The 24606-nt window shown below is 36.6% G+C and overlaps 1 protein-coding gene across 2 annotated transcripts in view; it reads left to right on the top strand.

The window, feature by feature from the left end:
* galnt1 (UDP-N-acetyl-alpha-D-galactosamine:polypeptide N-acetylgalactosaminyltransferase 1) overlaps window positions 1–24606 on the top strand; it is a 507921-nt gene that overhangs the window by 294904 nt on the left and 188411 nt on the right. For both annotated transcript variants that reach the window (XM_039737531.1, XM_039737532.1), the window contains one exon: window positions 1330–1496. In XM_039737531.1, coding sequence (XP_039593465.1) covers window positions 1330–1496 — 167 coding nt within the window. The remainder of the gene's footprint in view (window positions 1–1329; window positions 1497–24606) is intronic.

Below are 24606 nucleotides of genomic sequence, written 5' to 3'. Positions count from 1 at the left end.
CGAACTATGTCTTCCAGCTGGCCTGGGAACGCCTTGGGATTCTCCCAGAAGATCTGGAAGAAGTAGTCGGGGAGAGGGAAGTCTGGGCCTCTCTGCTTAAGCTGCTGCCCCTGCGACCCGACCCCGGATAAGCGGAAGAGGATGGATGGATGGATAAAAAGGAGTAATGAAGAGGATGAATGGAAGGTTTGTACTGAGTAGGCATTGCAAAATACCAGCAGAATGAACTGTGACTGCAGTCAGTGTACTTGGTCTTTTTATCTTGTTTTAAGCTTTCTTTCTTTGAAGTAAGTTACTGTAAACGTTACTATTATAAGAGTTAAATAAAGTTTTCATCTAGTCTAGTTGACTTGTTTATGCTTAATATGCCTTATAATAATGTTAAACGGTTAGATGAAGTCCTAATTCTTTTATATGACCCGGACCAATTTTCCGAAAAAAAACAAGAAACCAATTGTGCTGTCTCAGTTAAAATACACATAGAGGCAAAATGAAGAGACAGTATTAGATTTATTATTATCTGTGTTTTTTAAAATCGGTTTGTTGATGGCTGCAGGCTTAAAATCTAAAGTGATTCTTTTGGCTGTTTGTTAAGCTTTAAGTGCCAAACTTAATCATGTTTAGTGGTCACTGGTTTTTGTATACTGTAGTTCAATCTTTTGTAAAGTTCTAATGCTTAGTAGGTCACATTAGAATTTAATATGATCTAATTTTATTTTAAAGAAATTGATTACAGTATTTACAGTGGCAATTAAAATCCTAGTTTACCTTTCTAATAGATTTTAAATGGGAACATTTCCTTTCTTTAGAAGCAAGCTTTCTTTTGTGCATGATCATTATTTCAAAAAGAAAAATGTGCTACTGAATTTACATTCATGAAATATTAAAGTTGAAGCACATGAAAGGACATTTCTCTTTTTAACTGCATTCAGTGGTAAAATAAAAGACACATGTATTGTTTAAGAACAATTTAGCAACAGGGATAGTACAAAAAGACTTCATGGCTTTACAATGCAGAAACATTAAAAGCATGTGCAAAAAAATTGGTAAGCATAAAATAATTGTCTGGAAGTACATGTTTACTAAAGCATTCAGGCAATAAATCATTAGACATTACTCATAAAAGTAAGACTTTTTTGACCTAGGAAATTTGTATTTAGGGATTATGTTGAAATGACTGGCAAATGTCTTTTGGCTCTTGATACGCTAGGATTTCTAAGAGAATGTTGCTCTTGACTCTGAATGAAACATTCCTGGACAGACTCAGAAATAACCACAGAGCTTTAACATACCTTTTAATTTGTATATATTTTCACCATTATATTCTAGGTGTAAGACCAAGGTATATCCAGATGATTTACCTCGAACCAGTGTAGTAATCGTATTCCACAATGAAGCCTGGAGCACATTGCTGCGCACAGTGAGAAGTGTCATCAACCGTTCACCACGGCATCTCTTGGAAGAAATTGTGTTGGTTGATGATGCCAGTGAAAGAGGTAAGTTTGAACAAAAACATATTTTTTTTTTTGATTAAAGAAAACAGAAAACTCTGTGCAGTAGCTTTTTTTCTATAAAATCTTTACTTTAGATTGAAAATAATATTATGGCTTGAATAATTTTTTTTAGAAAACGAAAAAAGGAAATTCCTAAAGATTCCACACTTTGATAATAATGTAATGATAACTATATAAAATAAGAATAATGATTATTGAACTGAAATACTTGAATGATGCATAACAAAATTTATTGAATTGATAGGAAAAAGTCAACTTGGTATAATTGCCTTTATGAATCACAAAAATAGAAACTGGACAATACTTAAGCTCTAAATTACTGGTATGTTGTCTTGGCACTAAAATAAAATAACAGTGTATGTTCGATTGTAGCTTCTTACTGTTTTTTTTTTTTTCCATTGCATACCCTTTTATCAATTTAGTGTGATCCTCTTTCTGCAATTGTGTTTTTGTCCTATTTTGTGATTTTCATTTTAAAATACATATGTTTCATTTTATTTATTGGATTAATTTCACAACCTTAACAATTGTAAACTGTAAAGGAGAGTTTTTCAATTATTTGTACTCCAAAAATAGTTGGATTTTGTCAGTTTGTTGGTATATAATGCTGCATGTTTGAAATGCATATGGACAGTCAATAGTGGATCGTTATTCTTATTTGGTGATATTTATCTCACGCTTCATAGCTGTTTTTGGTGTAACCACAGCATTTCTGTTTCTTTCCTAAAATTCCTTGTAGGGACATTTTGTGAGGCCAAAATAAGAATCCCTATAGTATATATTCTATTCTTACTTTGATTATTTGAAAGTTAAAAACCAGGGATGCTTCCATCAGGTTTTTTTAGGCTGATACCAATCACCGATTTCATGTTATTTGATTGTATGAATATGATTTTATTTTCTTTTATCCCTTTTAAAACTTTTTACACTATCCTCCTGCATAACCTGACAAATAGAAATTTTATATCCTATATTAAAATGTAATTTTTATAATTAAATTATAGACCACAAAAGGTAACTAGGTACTTTTATTAACAAAATACAATTCTGTAGGCTTATTATTCAGTGACCATAAAATACTTAAATAAAACTTCCTTACGGGGTCATTCCATGTAAAATGAACTGATTTTTCTAGAAATCACATGCACTTCGGTCTCAAAGTCTGGGGGAAAAAATAGGTGTACCCATGTTATCAAGTACACACCTTGTATAATTATTTTGATGTAAGATCAGACAATTTTGTGAGGGGAGAGGGGTGTCAAATTTATTTTGTCATCAGTTTCCTAAGACTATCTTAAGAACTAAACCACCTAGCAGGCTTAAATTTTGCATACTGGTACCTTTATAGGGTTAGTACGTAACAAAATCAAAAAAGCTTGATCCAGATGACACCACTTGGACCTTCAAAAATGAAAAAAGAAATATTTTGTTTTGACATGCAAAAATGTGGGCACCACTTGTTAAAATTTCTGCTACTGTAAATTAAGTGAGTAGAAGTGAGACTAATCTCCAAAATGTATAAAGTTAAAGAAGAAGAATTTTTTTTTAGTATCTAAGCAAGATTAGTTTATAATTTTTGTTTTATACAATTGAAGAATGAAAAAAAAGGAAAGGATCACTATTCAAAAGTTCTGGAACTCCATGAGAATTGAGGTCTCAGATAACTTTTGCTGAGGGCTCAAACCTTAATCAACTCTTTAGGGCAATGGATTTTTCATGATCATTGTTAGGAAAGGCCAGGTAATGCAAATTTCAAAGCTGTATATATACCTGTACTCCTCAAACCTTTTCCCAGCAATCAGCAACCACAGGCTCCTATAATTCAGAAAAGTAGCAGAAGGCTCTAAGAAGATAGCAAAACATTTTCAGGTAGGTGTTTCTTCAGATTATAATGTAATTAAGAAATTGCTTTTAACAGTAAATGTGCAGGTCATGTTGGGGTCTGGAAGACCAAGAAAACTAAATTCTGTCAGAAAGGCAAATCAGTACCCCAGTTTGACTCCAAAAGACCTTCAGGAAGATTTAGCAGACTCTGGAGTGATGGGGCACTGTTATCCTCTACAGTGACACCTGCCACAAATATAACCTTCATGGAAGTGCATTCAGAAGAAAACCTTTCTTGCATCTTCACCAAAAATTAAATGTCTGAAGTTTACAAATAATACCTAAGCAAGCCCAATGTATTTTGAAAACAAGTCATGTGAGCTTATGAAGTCAAAACAGAGCTTTTTGGAGAAAAATGTGTAAGGTTTTATTTGGAGAAAGAAATTAACCGAATTTCATAAAAAGAATGGTGATAGATGTGTTGGAGCCAGAGGCACAGGGAACATTTCACTGGTAGATTTCACAGAAATCAAAGCAAGGTCAAATGGACAAAAATCCCTGCTGGCTACAAAAAGTGTTTACAAGCTGTGATATTTGACTAAGGGCTGTTATGAAGTACTGACCATGCAGGGTGGCCAAACTTTTGCTTTAGGCCCTTTTTCTTTAGTTATTTTGAAACCATAAATAATAAAAATAAAAAGTAATCTTGCTTAAATATCATAGAAATGTGTCATCTTTAACTTTATACCTTTTGGGAATTGGGTCTTTTACAGGCTTTGCTATTTGAAGTAACAGAAATTTTGACCGGGGTGCCCACACTTTTGCATGCCCATATATGCATAGACTTTCAAAAAGGAATTCCTTACACCAAAATCTAATTTTGAAGTTGGAAATCATTGGTGTTAGAGTTCAAATGAAAATTGAATTGAAGATAAGAATGCTCCAGGTGGAGTAAGATCACTAGTAGAGATGCTCAGGTATTTGAGCTTAGACTGTTTCTCTTTCTAATTTATATTAATGACATTGATTTGGGTGCAGTAAACAAACATGTAAAATTTGCTAATGATGCTTACATTGGAGAGAGAGCTATTATTGAGGAGACAACAGAAATTCAGGATGGCTTACTTATTTTTCACAATCAGGCAAACTTGAAAATGTGGCATAATATAGACAGATTTAAAGTGCTACATGCAAGAAAAGGGAATATTAATTATAATTTGCAATATCAGCAATGGCTAACCTATTGTTAGCTAGCCCTGCAAAGAATTTACTTGTTCCAACTTGAATCAACAACCTAATTGTCCAGGAACTTTAAAGGCAAACAATGTGAGGCTATATTATACGATCTATTAAATATGAAAAAAATCAACTTTAACATGAGACTTCATGATGAAGTAGTGAGTTGTTATTTGGAAAACTGTGTAGGTATGGTTCATTGCTGCACAAAAGACAGCAGCAGTAGGAACTCCTCCAGTGAGAACATCAACTAAGTTACTAAAGAGCATGGCCTACTCTGACAGACTAAGAGAATTAAACAAGACAGTAATGTGGAGACCTAATCCTTGTGTTCAAAATGTCTGACACGTATAATCCCATGCATAGCATTCACACCAAAACTTGACATATGGACAAAACTGGAAATCTGTGTATGCACAAAAAAATTCAGATGCATAAAACTGTGCTTGAGCAAAGTTCCAAGTTCCCTTTATAAATCCTAATCAACATGAATTTTAACACACATACATGCCCCTACAGCCCCACCCTAACTCCTCCTTGGATTTTGCATATTTGTATATGCAAATAATATAAATAGCCCCATGCATTCAGTGTTTTGTAAAAAGACAATGGGGGGAGAAAAAAGAAGAATTTCAACAAACTTGAAGTTAAGGCAAGGAAAAACTTACTATTTGTTGGCTTAAGCAGTAGTATATGCAACAGAAGGAAATTGATGGAGTGATACAGCGTGGTAGAGACACTCTAAAGTTGAAGTTCAGAAAGTCACACAATGCCCAAAGTTTAAAAAAAAAAAAAGTGGTCAGATATCAAAGGCGAGTTTTAGCCCACCGTCTGTTTATTCTGTTTCAGAAAATTTTATAAAAGCTGACCCTCATTCTGAGGATGTGACTCCGGGCAGTGATGGTGCAGCTATGCCAGGCCCATCTTTGGGTGCTGTCACAAAATGCAATAGTGGATACTGTAAGAGATGTGGCCAATAAAGAAATGTAAGGGCTGTACTATGTGATAGTGACCACAAATTAAACAAATTTGATAAAAAAAAAATGATGCATCAGATTACCTGTTTTTACTTTCTGCTAATTACATTCAAACATAGTTGTAACACTGTCCGATTTGGCTGATCATTTGGTGAGTCAGGTTTATCATACCACATCTCTTCAGGTACGAGCAAGCCACGATTGTGTTCCACATTATGCAGCATGCTATATGCTTGCATAATGCAGCACACTTTCATAGAACTATACAGCAGCACATTAGAGTGGAAAATTAATTCTCAGAAGGCGCCCTTATAGTATAGCATTGGCACTGAGCACCACAATGGATAGATTCCCTGCTGTTTACATGGCTCTTTGAGGTGACTTGTTATCCTTAAAAGGACTGCTTTCCTTTTTCTCCACTAGTTGAAAAAAGCATATACAACTGTGCAGTGTATGTTTTTATAGGTGCTCCTACTATAGATGATGCAATGACAGCTCATGCTTTTGGTGATTCATCCCTGGCTGATGTAACTTGTTTAGCACCGTTGCAATAACATTGTTCGTGCAGTTGATCACTCCGATTACATTCGGAAAACCAGACGTTGCTGTGAATTAAGCTTTGACATTTGCCAGTTCAACCATAGGGTAAGGAAACCATATATCTGGATGACAGTTGGATAATACCATCCTATACAGCTGGCTTGATGTGGCTTGGTGATGCATTTGAAATACCTGATTGGTTCCTCAAGTTCCTGTTGAAAAGTTCCTTTAGCTAAAAACCAGAGGGTGGACAGAACTTGCAAAGGAGCAGGTACAGCACAATCCCTTAAAGTCTTCCTTTGTAAAGCCACCGCCAGTTCAGGACACAGTTCCAAGAGGATAGTCCTTAGAAATCGAAATCGACTTACAAGCCAGCCATCATCATCTATAAGTACGTGTTATCTTTTAATTCTTCCATTTGCAATGTCTTCTAACAATGCTAAAGCAGCTATGGTAGTTGGAATAGTTTGGCCATTCCGTGCACCATTATATTGTTACAGAAAGGTAACAATCAAGTGAATTATATATGTAAACGATATGCAATTAATTTTTGTGTATTTGAAAAATCCACCTTTGGTTTTTGTCAGTGTATTGTAGGTGTAACTTATGTAATGCTGCTTAACAAGATATCCATGATGCCCCCAGTTGCTTTGAGAGATCACTTCTAGACTTCTTAGGGTTTAAAACGTTACATTCTCAAAACCTATGGCCATGAGTTTCAGGGTGTGAACAGGTCATTCTTAGTCTGTCAAAGAGTGTTTTCTCTACCTCTTTATTCCCAGCTTTAAAAATAAACATGAGATCTTAACTACAGATTGCACTTTAATGGGTTGCTTTTATTTGCACCACCAAGAAATAATATCCTGTATAATGTAGAAGAAAAGTGCACAGTTTGTAGCAAACCATCTGTTATTAGAAATGTTTTATGAGAGACAAACAGCCCTCTCTTAGAAAAGATAAAGGAAGACTGAAGCATAATTTAAATGCTCTCACTTTATTTCATTTTCTTGGTAGCTCTTTACTAATATCCATTAAATGATAATTAGGCTATATCTACAGTATATGCTAATTACCATCATTATATGCATAAATATTCTTTAAGAAGTACAGATATTTATCAGCAATTATTTTTACAAGCATGTTTATGTAGGTCATCTGGTAACTTGGTAAATCAAATATTACTTTGCAGATGCTCTGTTTAGGTAGTGTCTCTAAACAATAGTTAAGTATTACTGCTTTATGGTCCAGGTATTGGCCTCTGATTATTGGAACAATTAATTGAAAGGAAAAACCTACAGAGATTCTGGTGTCCTATGATTATGAACAAATCCTATTGAAATAGAAAGCATCTATTTCACAGCCTGCTTAGTCAAGGAAATAAACTTATTTTATATTACAGATGGCTTTTAGCATCTGACTTTTAGCTAAATATTTAACAAAAATGATAGGCTTACTTAAAATTTAAAGGAAAATAGATAAAGAAATATAGTTATTCTGTTTAATGTTACATTTATATTTATATTTTTATTCAGAATAAAAATATTATGACAGTCAGTTATAATAATATTGTTTGAAAGCAGTTGCTTTTCAACAAAACAGATTAGCCTATCATAGAAAATGTCAGTGTTAAAAAATTATCTTATTTAAAAGGACATGTGACAAACCAATTAAATGATACATATAAAATATGTACTAAATAAAATGTTTCTTTCTCAACAATATGCTAAGTCCACATAATTAAATTGTAATTAGAAGTGTTACATATTATTAAAATGTTATGAAATTCTCTATCCCACTCAATCCAGACCTGTGTCACGAAGGTGTTGGGGGCTATTCCAATTAGTGTAGGGTGCAAGACAGGGACAAATCCTAGACAGGGCACCAGTTCATTGCCAATATCATTAAAATGCAATAATGGAATAAATCGTTTAAAGAATAAGTTGGGAACACCAACACCCAAGGATGTATAACTTAAAAAAAAAAAAAGTTACTAACAGAAATTTATGAAATTACCACAATGCATGAAAAAAATACATAAATTAGAACAACAAAATTCACATTTACCACCACTTTGAGTTCCCTTCTTCAAATTGCTTCTTCTTCTTCTTTTGGCTGCTTCTGTTTGAGGTTGCCACAGTGGATCATCTTGTTCCATATCTTTCTGTCCTCTGTATCTTGTTCTGTTACACCCATCACCTGTATGTCCTCTCTCACCACATCCATAAACCTTCTCTTAGGCCTTCCTCTTTTCCTTTTTCCTGGCAGCTCTATCCTTAACATCCTTCTCCCAATATACCCAGCATCTCTCCTCTGTACATATCCAAACCACCGCAATCTTGGCTCTCTAACTTTGTCTCCAAACCGTCCGACTTGAGCTGACCCTCTAATGTACTGATTTCTAATCCTATCCATCCTCGTAACACACAATGCAAATCTTAGCATCTTTAACTCTGCCACCTCCAGCTCTGTCTCTTGCTTTCTGGTCAGTGCCAACATCTCCATATAACATAGCTAGTCTCACTACTGTCCTGTAGACCTTCTCTTTCACTCTTGCTGATACCCATCTGTCGGAAATCACTCCTGACACTCTTCTCCACCCATTCCACCCTGCCTGCACTCTGTTTTTCACCTGTCATCCACTATCCCCTTTACACTGTACTGTTGATCCCAAGTATTTAATCTCATCCGCCTTCACCAGCTCTACTCCTTGCATCCTCACTGTTCCACTGACCTCCCTCTCATTTACATACATGTATTTTGTCTTGTTCCTACTGTTCTTCATTCCTCTCCTCTCCTCTCCAGAGCATATCTCCATCTCTCCAGGGTCTCCTCAACCTGCTCCATACTCTCGCTACAGATCACAATGTCATCAGCAAACATCATAGTCCAAGGGGACTCCTGTCTAACCAAATCTGTCAACCTGTCCATCACCATTGTAAATAAGAAAGGACTCAGAGCTGATCCCTGATGTAATCCCACCTCCACGTTGAATGCATCCGTCACTCCGACTGCAAACGACACCACTGTCGCACTTCATTCGTACATATCCTGTACAACTCTTAAGTACTTCTCTGCCACTCCTGACTTCCTCATACAATACCACAACTTCTCTCGAGGCACCCTGTCATATGCTAGAGACAAGGCCAGGAGTAACAACAAATTTAGCAGTGCTTCTATTGAGGAGCACTTCCCTTCAGACATCTGATTGTATTACACCCCAAATCTGTTGCCATTTGATTTATAGTAACAAACTTACATAGCACCCTTTGTACTGCCCATGTTTCATTTTTTTTTAAATTAATATATAAAGCAGAGTCGATGTATGTTTGTTTGTCCTCCATACAAATCTGGACCGGGCGTCCAATCGCCACCAAACTGGGCATGGGGCTCCTTTGTGACCAGGAGGAGGTCATGGGGTATAGTTGGTTGGGAAAAATGTTTGGGGTGAAGCGCAGGGAACCTTTTCACCAACAGTTCTGCACACGTCCCCATACTAACAACAAGAGAAGGGTTGCTGATGCAAGACCGGACGAATTAGCTCAAGAAAGGAAAACCAGGCTGTCTGCCAAAAGAGAAGGGCTGCTGATGCAACAGCGGATAAAACATCTGAAGAAAGGGAAGGCAGGCTGTCTGCCAACACAGTACGATTTCAGTGTTGGTCTTTCTGACTGACTGGTGCTAATTGTTCGCTTACCGACGTATTATAAATAAGGTAAACTCATCTCACAGTGGTGCTTATTCTGTTTGTTATACCATGTAACACATTATAATTGTCCTGCTCTTCGCTAATATACCCATGCCACCGAAAAAAAGACAGAATTGGAAGGTCCACTAATGATGCCAGAAAAAGTCTATTTCAAAGGTGTCTGAAATGCCACAGCAGACAGAATCCAGACTGGAGGAACAAAGGAGTAGAACTGCTACGTCATGAACCAATGAAACTCCCGAACAAACGCAATCCCGTCTGGCGTACCAAAGAATTACAGTTGCTACTTCAAGAGCCTATGAAACATCTGAACAAAGGGAAACCAGGCTGTCTGCCAACAGAAGGGTTGCTGATGCAAGAGTGGATTAAACATCTCAAGAAAGGGAAACCGGCTGTCTGCCAACAGGCGAAGGGCTGATGATGCAACATGTAGACAAATGCAGCACAATTTAAAAACTATGACTTTCGCATATAATCGACAGGTTGCATATCATGAACATTCTGTCGCTGTTAATTGGCCGAATGGATCATATCTGTGTTCATTGTAGAGCTCTAAAATGAAAAGGAGAGTCGCTGGAATTGTGTTGCTCAAATGCAAAGGTGAAACTGCCATCTCTACTTCGTCCACCTGAACCTCTACACTCTTTGATGTCAGGATCAACACCAATTTCAAAGCATTTCTTGAACAACATCAGGAAGTACAATTACTATTTTGAAATGACTTCTTTTGGTGCAACTAAACAAATACGAGAGGATGGGTTCATGCCCACATTCAAAGTACAAGGTCAAGTTTACCATACAATAGGATCAATACTTCCATTAACTGATGGGACAATTGAGTTCCTTCAGATCAACTTCATGGGAGATATTTCCACAACAGTGCATCATAGACACAGCAGAATACCGAACATGAGACTGGGCATTGTGATGGATTTAGAACGATTCCTTCATGAGAACAACGCATATGTCACCCTTTTCAAGACTGCACTTGAACGTATGCCAACAGATGATTATAAAGTTGTCATAAGAGCTGACAAAATGCCACAGGGAGAGCATCACCGACGATTCAGTGCTCCAATACTTGATGAGGTTGCCATTGTAATGGTAGGCAATGACTTTGGGAAACGGGACATTATCCTTGAGAAAAGGAACAGAAGTCTTCAGCATGTGGCAGACCCACACATGTCATATGATGCCCTTCAGTATCCACTAATCTTTTGGCAAGGCGAAGATGGTTATTAATTTGGAATTCCACAAACAGATCCATCTATGGGCAACTCTGTTGCTGGCAAGAAAGTCAGTGCAATGGACTTTTATGCTTACCGACTAATGAGTAGAGTTTCTAAAGAGAATCACCTCTTGAAATGCCGGCAACCTTTCCATCAATACATTGTGGACATGTACTCTAAAATCGAAAGCAAACGTTTGCTTTACATTAGAATGAATCAAAAGAAGCTGTGAGTGGAAGAGTACATTCACCTTCGAGATGCTGTTTCAAATGATGGTGATCCGAACCATTTGAGGAAAATGGTGATACTGCCATCAACTGTCACTGGAAGTCCACGACACATGCATGAATATACTCAAGACGCAATGACATATGTGAGGAAATATGGACGACCAGATTTGTTTATCACATTCACGTGCAATCCAGCCTGGCAGGAAATCAATATACACTTGCTTGAAGGTCAATCATGTATTGATCACCATGATCTTCTTGCTCACGTCTTCAAACAGAAGCTTTCAAAGATGATGGACATGATTACCAAATCACATATCTTTGGAGAAACACAGTGCTGGATGTACTCTATAGAATGGCAAAAGCGTGGACTCCCTCATTCACATGTGTTGATATGGCTAAAACAGAAAATACGGCCCATTGATACTGACAATGTGATTAGTGCTGAACTACCAAATCAAGAACTGGATCCTCTCCTATTTGAAATAGTTCGTAAAAACATGATCCATGGCCCATGTGGACACCTCAACAAACAACATTCTCCTTGCATGGTTGATGGAAAATGTTTGAAGAAGTATCCTCGAGATCTGCTTCATGAAGCACTGACTGGCCAAGATGGATATCTGCTATACAAACGACAAAAAACAGGTGAAGGAGGTTTTACGACTACTATAAAAATGCACATTTGTAGTGGTTGCAAGGAGATTGAGGTGGACAACAGGTGGATTGTTCCTTACAACCCACTTCTGTCAAAGATGTTCCAAGCTCATATAAACGTGGAGTGGTGCCATTCTGTGCAATCCATCAAATACATTTGCAAATACGTGAACGAAGGAAGTGATCAAGCAGTATTTGAACTTAAGAAAAATGGTCTTATAATCGACGAGGTGCAAGCATTTCAACTTGGAAGATACATTAGCAGCAATGAGGCTGTGTGGAGGACACTTGGTTTTCCTATCCATGAAAGGTATCCGACAGTTGTGCATCTTAGTGACCATTTGGAAAATGGACAAAGGATGCACTTACAGCCCGGAAACTTGCAACAGCAGGTACAGGTCCCACCAAAAACAACACTTACAGCATTTTTTGATTTATGCCAACATGAACCCTTTGCGCAGTCACTTCTCTACTGTGATGTGCCAAAGTGTTATACATGGAATGTTCCCAACAAAACATTCCCAAGACGAAAACAAGGAACCGTAGCAGACGGGTATCCAAGGGTGCGAGCTACTGAAGCTTTGGGTCGTGTTTACACTGTTCATCCTTCAAATGCCGAGTGTTTTTTTCTGCGCATGTTGCTCCATTTCATCAAGAGGCCGACATCTTTTGCATACTTATGAACTGTCAATGGAGGCATGTGTGAAGCTTTCAGGGAAGCTTGCGAAAAATGAGGATTGTTGGAAAATGACCAACACTGGGGCATGACAATGGCTGAAGCCACTGCAACACAGTCATCATTTAGACTAAGACACCTTTTTGCCGTATTGCTGACCGCCTGTGAACTTGCTAGCCTGTTTAAATTATGGTAAAAATACAAAACAGGTCTTAGTGAAGATTTTTATTTTAATACAGCTTAGAAGACAGAATCCTGCTGTGACAGTTGACTTCTGTGAAGAGATCTATGTGACGCTTTTAGAAGACCTGTGCTACTCAATGGCAGTGATTAATCCTTACAAGTCCTTGGGTTGCCATCTCCTATCCGAGACTCATGCGACAACCAACTGTCTTCTAAAATCTTACACAAAACAAACTATAGATTCGAAGATCTTGAAAAATACATCTCTGAAAATGAGCCACAGCTGTTGACAGATCAGAGAGTTGCTTACAATGCCATATTGAATCTCATACATACAAACAAAGGATATATTGTTTTCCTTCATGCACCTGGTGGAACTGGAAAAACATTCCTCATCAACCTGAGTTTGGCCAAGATTCATCAGCAAAGGAAGATTGCACTGGCAGTGGCATCTTCAGGTATTGCTTCTACTCTCCTTCAATGAGGGCGAACAGCACATTCAGCGTTGAAGCTGCCACTAAACTTGGCTCATAGTGACAGTCCTGTATGCAACATTAGCAAAGGATCAGGACAAGCCAAAGTGTTTCAAAACTGCAGCGTGATCATTTGGGATGAGTGCACAATGGCTCATAGAAAAGCTCTTGAGGCTCTTGCCCAAACACTACAAGACCTACGTTCAAACAAATCTTTGATGGGAGTAACTGTTGTTGTTTTAGCTGGTGACTTCTGGCAGACACTTCAACACCTTTTGATGAGATGAATGCATGTCTTAAAGCATCGCACCTGTGGAAATGCGTCAAAACATTACGCTCACAACAAACCTGAGAGTTTATTTGTGTCATGACACCTTTGCTGAATCGTTCTCTAAACAATTGCTTATGCTAGGAGATTGGAAGGTTCCTATAGATAGTACCACCGGGCTGATTGAATTTGAAAGATCCTTTTGCAATATTATTGCAAGTGTTCAGTTGCTACAAGAAAACGTTTTCCCCAATATTGAAGTGAATTATAAAACACGTGAATAGCTATCTCAAAGAGCTATTTTAGCTACCAAGAATGACAGTGTGAACAAAATAAATATTCACATCCAGCAGATAATTCCAGGCAGCTCTAAAAATTACAACTCTATCGACACTGTCATAGACCCTGCTCAAGCTGTGTTGTTTCCAACAGAGTTTCTGAATTCTTTGAAACCAGCAGGACTTCCCCCGCACAATTTGTGCCTTAAAACTGGAGCACCAATCATGCTACTTCGTAATCTTGATCTTCCAAAATTGTGTAATGGGACTTGCCTTTGTGTCAAGACTCTCTATCCAAATATTATTGAAGTAACTATCATAACAGGTTGCGCAAGACGTGAAAATGTATTCATACCAAGAATACCGCTGATTCCAAATTATTTATTTACCCTTTAATTTCAAACAGCAACAATTTCCTGTTTGTTTGGCTTTTGCTATGCCAATTAATAAGGCTCAAGGGCAATCACTACAAGTTGCAGGCATCGATTTGGAAAATCCATGCTTTTCACACGGACAACTCTACGTAGCATGTTCTAAAGTGGGCAATCCTCAGAATTTGTTAATTTTTGCACCACAAGGGAAAACCAAAAGTATAGTGTATCCAAAGGCTCTGGAATAACCACTTGTATTACCTATTACAATAAAATGTGAATCAGAAAACTGTTTGTTCTATTTATATGTTGTGTTTCTTTCATTTGGCAAATTCATTATACATTCCCGGGTACTCCTGCTAGTTCTTATATAAACTGCCTTATTGTATTGAGCATTTCTGTAGAGTTCTTGACAAGTTGCCACAACCTACCTACCCATTAGATATTTGGCTGGTGTTTTTCCACAGATATCACTAAAAGCTAAAATGCAAACTGAATTCACTGCTAAGACTGTAAGGGACTCCAAACCTTAAACCTTCAATTTTTATCTTTTAGCATCAGGCTTTGTGGCCCAAATGCTTTATTTTTTTAGTAAGGAAAACATGACAATAGCTTACACTATATTTATTTTATTTTGTGTCAATGACAAAAAAAAAAAAGATGTGTTTAAGAGGTGTTGCTTATGAATAAGAACAAGCAACAGATCTCTATTTTTTCCCCCTTTGATAAAAGTGGACTTGATTAAAATAAAAAAGCTTGTCTTGTTGGTCAAATACACTGGTGAATATATCATATTTACACCCAAGTCCTTCAGCAAATATTAGTATTAATCTATTTTACTAATAACACAATGTTTTCTATTTTTTTTAATTTTGTTGATTTTTATTAAAATAAAATCACATTCCATACACAACTCAAGTTTTACAAAATAAAAATAAAATAATAAAAAAAGGTTCTAAACAATCTATTTTACTAATAACACAATGTTTACTATTTTTATAGGTCATTATGCAAGAAGGTATGTATTTTTCTGAATACTGAGGTTTATTTCGTTAAATATGTCACAAACAGGGTATTTGTTAATGAGAAATGCAGAAGTGGAAAGGGGGGCAATCTGGGATTAATACAGCAGTTTTGCTGAATTTCAGCCTCGCTGCCAGACAGGACAGATCATAAATAATCTGCATGAACATAGAGAGAATGAAGACCAGAACATAGAAAGAATTAAGACCAATTCAAACAGTGCTGTTCAAATAAAAATAAAGAGGGTTAACAATTATGTGATGGAAGAACGAAGTGTTAATGAGGAACCATGGCAGAACATCATGCAGAACTAAGAACAGAAAAAGTTTTTTTTTTTATTATTCAAATGAATTACTTAAAAAAAAAAATAAAAAAAAAAATTAAGATAAAGGCTTCAAATTTACAGCAGTTCAGATGCAAGAGTGAATGTACTTAATGTAGACAATTGCCCTTGAACTGTCTATATTCCTTTTTTGCATGTAAATGTTTTGTGCCAATTAGTAGCCAATGAAAAAATGATTATATAACCCACAGTATATCTAAATATAAATAAATTTATTATTAGAACAAAAAAAAAAACAGCCCACAAAGTGCAGACACAGTTGCATAAGATGTTCAAATTAACCCTTCCAAATTAGGCTGTACTTTCTTATGCACCTGTGTTTGTTCATCAACAATGCAATGTAGAGAACTATATAAGAAAAAATAAGTGTACAGCTGCCCCTCAGAAAATATTAAGAGAATGAATGTAGTCCTTCTTTATAGCCTTAGAGATTTTAAATAAGAATAGTTAAAATCAAATTTTATACATATTCATCTTTATTAGTATCATTGTTTTATGAATACAGTATGATATATGCACTATGGCTTTGAACTAAAGTTGCTGATTTGGTCTTTTCTATTTATATCTACAACTTTATTACACAGATTACAAGATTGTGACTTATGCAATTTTATGTATTTGTTCTGAACATCGGTGCTGTTTAAATCTGATTACATTTAATAGAACATATTTTCATTTTTTGAAGTGCAGGGAAATCTAAGCAAGTGAAAAGTATTTACAGTATATTATGAACTTAAATCTAGTTTTTCTTATTGTAAGAATTATTGACTTATCAAAAAATTTGTATTTTTGATTTTTTTAGCTTACTTTAAGAAATCTTCTCAAGTAAATTTTGCTTACCCCATTGGCAGATATTTTTCCTAAATAAAAGCAGAACAACTCCCATTTAAAATTTTTTGACTAGTTTTTGTATATTAATTTTTTGCACTAGCTACGGCTATTTTTAAGGATCATATTCTATTCTAAATATTGCTGCACACCTTCTTACATTGTGTATCTGATCTATCTGTGTAAATATTTAAAAGATGACCTACTTAAAACTCATGCATTAAACAAATGTTTGTATTCAGAATACCAGATTTATTTTCTAGGTTTTATTTTGGATTGTTTTTGCTTGCATTGTGTATAAATAACAGACAGCTGACATCCTGTAACTGAACCAACAAAGAAACCTCTTCAGGTTTAGTATAATTAATTAAGATGATAGATAAAGAATAACCAGTTAAATGCAGTAGTTTATATTCAAACTGTTTTCTTTAGAGCTCTTTAATGACTGGATATCTTTATTTTTACCACTGGTCATACTGCTAAGTTACACTTTATCAACAATTTGCAAAACAAACACTAGAAAAAAAGAGCATTTCTTTGTTTTGTGAGGTCAGAACGTAAAGATGTGTTAATCTGGCTTGTCCTGAGGTTTTCTTTTGTCTTCAGCACACAATTTTTGAAAGGTTTTCTTTATCCATTTAACTTGTACCATTTCAGACAGCTTGTTAGATCCTGTAGAATTGTAAAGTATTTATTATAATATGAACTTCAGGCCAATCATCTGCTTGTTCTTTGCTTACCTAATCAGTTTTTTAATATGCAAATATTTCTCATTTATTACTATTCATAAGTATAAACGTGCGTCCTGCCTCAGATTTCCTTGCTCCTCTACATTTACTTTTTTTTTTTTGGAAGATCCTAATCTTTACATTTCAATATAAATGATGCCTAGTATATGACATATTAGTACCAGTAAATGATACTGGTTTCTAAGTAGAGAAAGAGACTTTTCGTCATATTATGCTTTTTAAGATTTTCAAGTTTACATTATTACTTGAAGTTATAAGCTTACAGAGGGCAATGATTAGGACAAACTAGTGTCTGTAAAAGAGTAGTTTACTCAGTGCCAGCCTAAAGTTCTGAAGAATGTGGACCTTAAATGGAGTTGACAAATGGTGTCAGTTAGATCATGCTTGGGTTGTTTAAGTTTCTTTGATTTTATCAGCAATTTTTTTTTTTGTTTTTTTAACTTCATAAGGCTATTTGTTTTCATTTTGAGTTTTTTTGGAGCAAAATTGTAAAACTGTAAGGAAAATAAAGTAGTAGCCTTGTTGAATTATTAGATTAATCCCATATTATTATGGCATCCTCCTGGGTGCCTGTGTTACTGATTATTAATCAATCAAAAATTACAACAGGGTGGCACTGCAGTTTTCTCTTTGAGATTTTCACAAACCGTGTCCTTGGTTGCTAGCAAAGGTACGCCTGCTGGGTGGCTAATGATCAGTCAGCCTCTGTTGTTAGCTAGATGAATGTGTAATTTTATGTACAGTCTGGCCCTGCTCACGTACTTGCTTTCTTAGCAAGGTTTGGACTCATGGCCTCCTTGTCCAACTCCAGTACAGATAGGTTTTTTCACCGTGCCAGTCCTGCACCAGATTGCAATTTGGATTAAAAGGGTTTGCTCCGACCTTTGTTAATGTCACAGACTGAGGCTATGGGGTCCTGTTTTGAACACCAGAATTTATAGCCAGATTTAGATCATTGACCTTGATAGAGTGATCTTATTTATTGGGTGTGCAAGAGTTTCTAAACGAAGGAACAGACACATTGCCATTGGTTTCTAGGATGCACTTAAGCTCAGCAAAGTTTTTTCCCATTAGGTTGCAAATCATTGAGTTATGACTCTTATTTTGAGAAAAATGTTTAACTAGAATTTAGAGGGTGCATCAAAGAGCCATCTCTAGGATGTCACATGACCTATAATTGATCATTTTATCAGATAAGGTGCAAAGGCTGCATCTCAAAGAGAGGCCCAGTCAGGTAGAAAAACCTGATATTAGCAGTATCTGGCTTGCGGAGTTTTACACAAAGGGTTTGTGATCAGCAGTATATGTGCATTTGCCAGTTACGACAATCATTCAGTGAATTTTATATCATGAGATCAGTAAATGTTTAATCAGTTTATTATTAGCTAGAGTTATGCATAGGACTGAAATATCTAATGCATTAAATTAGGGACTTCCACAGTTGTATGAAAATATATTGCTATGTAAAACAGAGTTTAAGAAGAAAGTAGACTGTACCCGTCTAATACCTAAACCCTTGTGATCCCAGTTTAGGTTTGTGCAGAGGTCAGAGTCCACTCCAGCAGTCTTGTACTCAATATATGAATCAACTCTGACTCCAGGCCACTCATATACATTCACACTTGGGCCAGTTTTTACAATAATTTTTTTCTGTTAACTAATGAAACATTTTTCACTTACACTGAAACAAGAAGTCCCTTCAAAACATCATTACATTGTGTTACCTCATTTGTCTTATCCTGGATCTGCCTCCTCTGGCTTACATTTGTTTGAGCATGTTAAGAATCTCAATAGCTCTTACAAGAAAGTTTTAGAGCGTGGAGATTAAATTGCTGAAGAGGATATGTGCAGAAATAACACTTGCAAATAAAGGTGTGAAATTACCTGTGTAAATTTTTTAACTGAATATGGCTATAAATAATGTGAGGTAAAATGTATTGACTGATGCTTGTATTTCCGTAGCCAGTCTTTTAAGTTATTTTTAAGTAAATTAGACTCCCACGTTTTACAAAAACGCATTGATGGTACTGAATGTGGCCATCATTGTGTTGTAAGCAGCTGCAATAAAAATGGTTTTAAGATTTATTTCACACATTCATTTGATCAATAATTAATCAACACAACTTTATTTTTATTTCAATCATGTGAGCATAGTAATACTAGTGAGCAAATAATGTATTTTTATAACCTAAGTATAGCATACAGTTATCTCTAAGCCTATTTCAAAATCAAAAGGTAATAACTCTTCTATAGCAGTTATCAATAAATTAGAACTGATATGTTCTGAAGGAAAATACTTTGTTCAACAAAACAGAAAAACTGTTTTTGAATGTAGTAATTCACTTAAGGAAGTTCAATTGTAGTGCAGTACTTCTGAGCTCAGTGGTAGGCTTTCCTTCACTCTGTGTGACATATAATGAGACACTTAAATAAATAGCACCATATTTCAGAGATCATGAAAATGTGTCAGTTGTAGTGCTAATAAACACTGTTGCAATCTGCGTAGGTGTTTTTTTATTTAAGCAAGGCCAAGATCAGCATAACATAGGCCTAGCATTTACTGGTTCAGATAGACATTAGCCTACTGCAGCCTGTTCTCATACTGTGTTACTGTTTTTTATTCTTAAACTAAAGCTATATTTATCAGGGCTATCACATACATGATAATCCATGTTTTATGTTTTGTTTTCAGATCATTCTCAATTTTATTTGTCTTTGTTTTGTGTGGAACTCTGCTATAATAAATACTAATATAGAATTTTACGCTGTATTTATATACAGTACATGAGGATTGCTCCTATGTTATGGATACCAGTCTAACCTTCTAGTCACTAGGTTATACTGTACTTCATAAATCACTGCTCATTTTGCAGTAAGTGTGCCAATTCTTTCACAAAAGCATGTCTTTTATCATTAATTGGAGATTTATAAAGAGACAAAACATCTTTGCAATTCACAATTTTCTGAACACATTGTAATATGACTTAATTTTCTGAAATTATATTTCAAAGGTTTATTTAAAAAAACAGTATACTCTTCCTTGTTCACCACCTAATAACTAATGTGTGATGAACACATTGGTGCAAAATAGCTGCTGTTGCATCATCCATGTGGATGTGACACATTGTTTGTGGTTGAAGTGACTCCCCGTTTTCTATGTAAAGTGCTTTAAGTGTCTGGAAAAATAATGTCATTGTTGTCTTCTTCTATCTGAATGTGTGTTGTATTGACAGTGCTTTTCAGAACAGCATGTTTTTTTTTTTGTTTTTTTTTTGTTTAGATACTTTTTATTGTTATCAGTGACAGCCTTTTGGCCAATGAGAAAGAGCAGATCATTTCTCATCTAATGTAAGATCTCCTGTAAAGCTCTGTTGTGGCTTGATTATACCCTCCAGTTCAACTGAAAGAGACAGCTGGCACTGGATGTCTCATCTCTAAACTCCATCTGATAAGAAGGGTGCTGCTTGGAGGTTGATTTATATTTAATACAAGGTTTAATTCCAGTTGCTTTTTACTAAGCTAAGGAGAAGTGAAAAGTGCAGGCTTAACAGTATATACACTGTACTTAATGCTGTATGTCTTGAACTATTGTGCACAATGCATCTATAATAAGTTTATGCAGTAAAAAGTCCATGCAACATCACTTGTGATTGATCAGATATGTTAGGGTGACCATATTTTGATTTCCAAAAAACAGGACGATTGGCACGGCCTCCAGACGAATTCAGACAAGCTTCTTGGTGGTTGATGAACATTATTTATTATACTTCAATGGTGCAGAATTAACCTCTGTAATAAAATAAAATGAAATCTGTAAAAACTTATAACAAAATAATAGCTCTCTTAGACTCTTCAAATAAATAATTAAATATTGTTCTAAATATGAACTATTCTGTTCCAGCTTCAACAATATATCTCTTAAATGTAATAAAATAAATAACAGAAGAGTCTCACAAAGACAAAAAAACTTAAACAAAAAGAATCTAGACTTTTCATCTTTAGTTTTCTTCTTCATCCTGCTTCTCTTCTTCATCCTCCTTGTCAGCCCATCCATATTTTGCTGTAGAGCTGATCTTTCCTAGCAGTTTTCGATAGCTTAACAAATAAGCATGAAAGTCTTTGCAAGACATGTCTTTGAAGTTGTACTGAACTAGTAGAATCCCCTTTAGTGACTCTACGGAGAGCTGGTTCCTCTCCTTGGTCCACTGGCTTTGCATTAGTGAAAAAACCCTCTCAACATTTGCAGTGTGAGAGGGAAGTGCAAAGACAAACTGTGCAATTGTCAGTAGTTATGAGTAACTTGCAATGCTTTTTGTCTTTTCAAAATATTTGGTCCACTTCTGGTGTACCTGCAGGCCACTGAACTCCTCATCATGGTTGCATGTTTCTGTGAATTTCTTCAGATTGGTGACCTGGTCAAAACACTTAACATCATTAACTGCCACCCCCTTCTCTCCAAGGTAATTGATGCATGCCTCCACATCATTCTAGTTTGGTGGCTCACTCAGATCCATCCACATGAATGTTGAGAACTCTTCCATGGGAGTCATCCACTTCTCCAGATACTCCTGGCATGCACTGTACATGCCATGCATATCTGCACAGAACTGGTCACAGCCTTTGTCAAGTCCATCTTTGCGCTTCTGTGCCAGTAGTCCCTTAACTTTAAGGGACATGAAGTTGTTGCTCTTGCGTTGAAGAAGAATGGTATGTATATTGTTTAATATCTTCTTCACTTCCATAATGGACATGTTCTCCTGTTCCATTTCTTGAATGTGGGTGTGGAACACAGACATGAGTGTGTGCTTGTGCCAAAGGTAGATTTCAGCAAAATCATTTTCAAAAAAACTCTTGAGTGCTATGGGTGGCTTTTGCTGAGACAGAAAATATGCCTTTAAAGCTGGAAACATCTGTAACATCCTCTCAATGCTGGGGAACAATGACAACCACCTTGTCTTGCTGTGCTTCTGTAATCAATCTCAACAAAATCACAATACTCCTTCAGCCTCTCAGTGCGCACAGTGTAAATGTGAAAGTACTGGTAGATTTTGAATATGATATTCTCAATGTCAATTTCTATCGTGCCTGCCCCATGGTGTGCACAATTATTCAATATGTGTGCTGGGCAACCCACACTGATCAGAGTCTTGTTTTGCAGCAAACTCTTCAAATTTGCAAACACATTCTTTCCAGCTTCATCACGTCAGATTCCTCCAAAATTTGTGTTGCAATTGTCTCCAGTAAATGCAATGCATTTTTCCGACAGATTTTTTTTTGCCAGGGTTTCTGTGAGATATTTTGTAATGGTTTCTGCTGTCTCATTGGGTGTGTCTTTAACGTCAATCAGTTTTGTTTGCACGCCACCCTTCTTCCAGTCAAAATACTGGATTATGACTGGTAATATTTTCACTGCTCTGTGGTTGCTCCCGTCTGTGGAAACACCACAGTACTGGATTTCTTTGAGTGCTTCATGAGTGATTTCAACAGAGTGGGGAGCTATAGCACCATTGACGATGGCTTCGGTCTTGGTGAGAGCACTACTAAACTTTTTTGCAATGTCAGAGTCAGGAAATGCCTTTTTAAGCAAAGTACTGGTGCAATCCATGGACCAGTAACTCTTGTGATGTTTCACTGTTTGAAAAGCCATTGCACCTTCTGCTGCATTTACATCATCCTCTGTTTTTCCTGGTCTGACAAAAAACTCTGTCAACTTTGCAGATGAACTCTCACCTTGTACAGCTTTTTTATGTTTCTCTGTGTCCATGTAGGCTTTCAAATCCCCAGCACCTTTATTGGATACCGAGACATATGTATCGGCTTTGCACACGGTGCACTCCTCCTCCCACTTGTATGTGGAAAATTTTCTTTGCAGTTCATCGGTGAAGCTGCATTTACGCTTCTGCATTTTCCCTGCTATAGTGCTCCGCTCTCTGCTCTGATCCCTGTCTGCACTGCTCCCTGTCTGTGTCTGTGTGTTTGCGCGCGCGGTGCAGACATGCCCACAAGGCAGCCTCCCGGTAATTACGTTGCGCAAAAAAGTAGCACCCTAGTATTGTGTGCAAAATGCCAGTCAATTTATGTACACGCGTAATGGTCCTATGAAAAACCGGACATTTTTGTGAATTTATAAAACCCGCCAGGACGCCCCGGACAGGACATAAAAAGTGGACATGTCCGAGCAAAAGAGGACGCTTGGTCACCCTAAGATATGTCACACCATCATTAATCCATTTATTTTCTAACTGTGACTCTTTATATGTTTTGTTAAATAGAACAAATGAATGCATTGTACTAGATGCAGTAGTGTTTTGCTCAGCAGTGAATGGATGTCTTTCTAATATCTGAATTTGATATTTTTCTGATATCCACAATATGAGCAAATATCAGTTGCTTGCGTTTTGATGTATTGCAGAATGTTTTATCATGGAAATTTATCTGTACTTTAATATATCTGCTTTATTGTGCTCCCCATGTACAGTTTTATCTGTTTGTGGACAGCTGATTTAAGAAAAGATACTTAATAGCTTAGCGCAAATGGACCAGTTATCTTCAGACCTGATCTACACCTGTGCCAAACACCAAAGCAGAGGCCTGATCACCTCATTATTTTCTATTGAAAACATCTTTTCTCGGCCACTAACCAATGTGGGCATATGGCAGTCACCTGCGCCAAGTGCTCTCCTCACCATACCTTGAGTATATCATCAAGTTCCTGTGCTTGTTTTTGTTTACCAATGCTCTCTCTAGTTACTGTTGTTTCTACGAGTTCTAATTATATCTACCTTATAGTGCCCCATGTGAACAGCCTTATCTGCACGTACAGTTGTGGCCAAAGGTTTTGAGAATGATACATAGGAATTTTCACAAGTTTGCTGCCTCAGTTTTTATGATGGCAATTTGCATGTACTCTAGAATGTTATGAAGAGTGATCAGATGAATTCCAATTAATTGCAAAGTCCCTCTTTGCCATGAAAATGAACTTAATCCCAAAAAACCCATTTCTACTGCTGTTGTGAAGAATGCTTCAGGGTGCCCAAAAAAGTCTAGCAAGCACCAGGACCGCCTCCTAAAGTTGATTCAGCTGTGGGATTGGGGTACCACCAGTGCAGAGCTTGCTCAGGAATAGCAGCAGACAGATGTGATTGCATTTGCATGCACAGTGAAGCAAAGACTTTTGGAAGATGGCCTGGTGTCCAGAAGGGCACAATTTTGCCTAAGAACACTTACCAAAACATCCTCTGAGGGCAACTTCTCCCAGCCATCCAAGAACAGTTTGGTGATGAACAATGCCTTTTCCAGCATGATGCATAAGGCAGCATAAGGCAAAAGTGATAACTAAGTGGCTCGGGGAACAAAACTTTGAAATTTTGGATCCATGGCCAGGAAACTCCTCAGACCTTAATCCCATTGAAAACTTGTGGGCAGTCCTCAATAGATGGGTGGACAAACAAAAGCCCACAAATTCTGGCAGACACCAAACATGGATTATGTAAGAATGGGC

Source organism: Polypterus senegalus, chromosome 15, assembly GCF_016835505.1.
Source record: "Polypterus senegalus isolate Bchr_013 chromosome 15, ASM1683550v1, whole genome shotgun sequence".
NCBI lineage: Eukaryota > Metazoa > Chordata > Cladistia > Polypteriformes > Polypteridae > Polypterus > Polypterus senegalus.
Note: the sequence above shows the minus strand (reverse complement) of the source record. Positions and strands in the feature narration are given on the sequence as shown.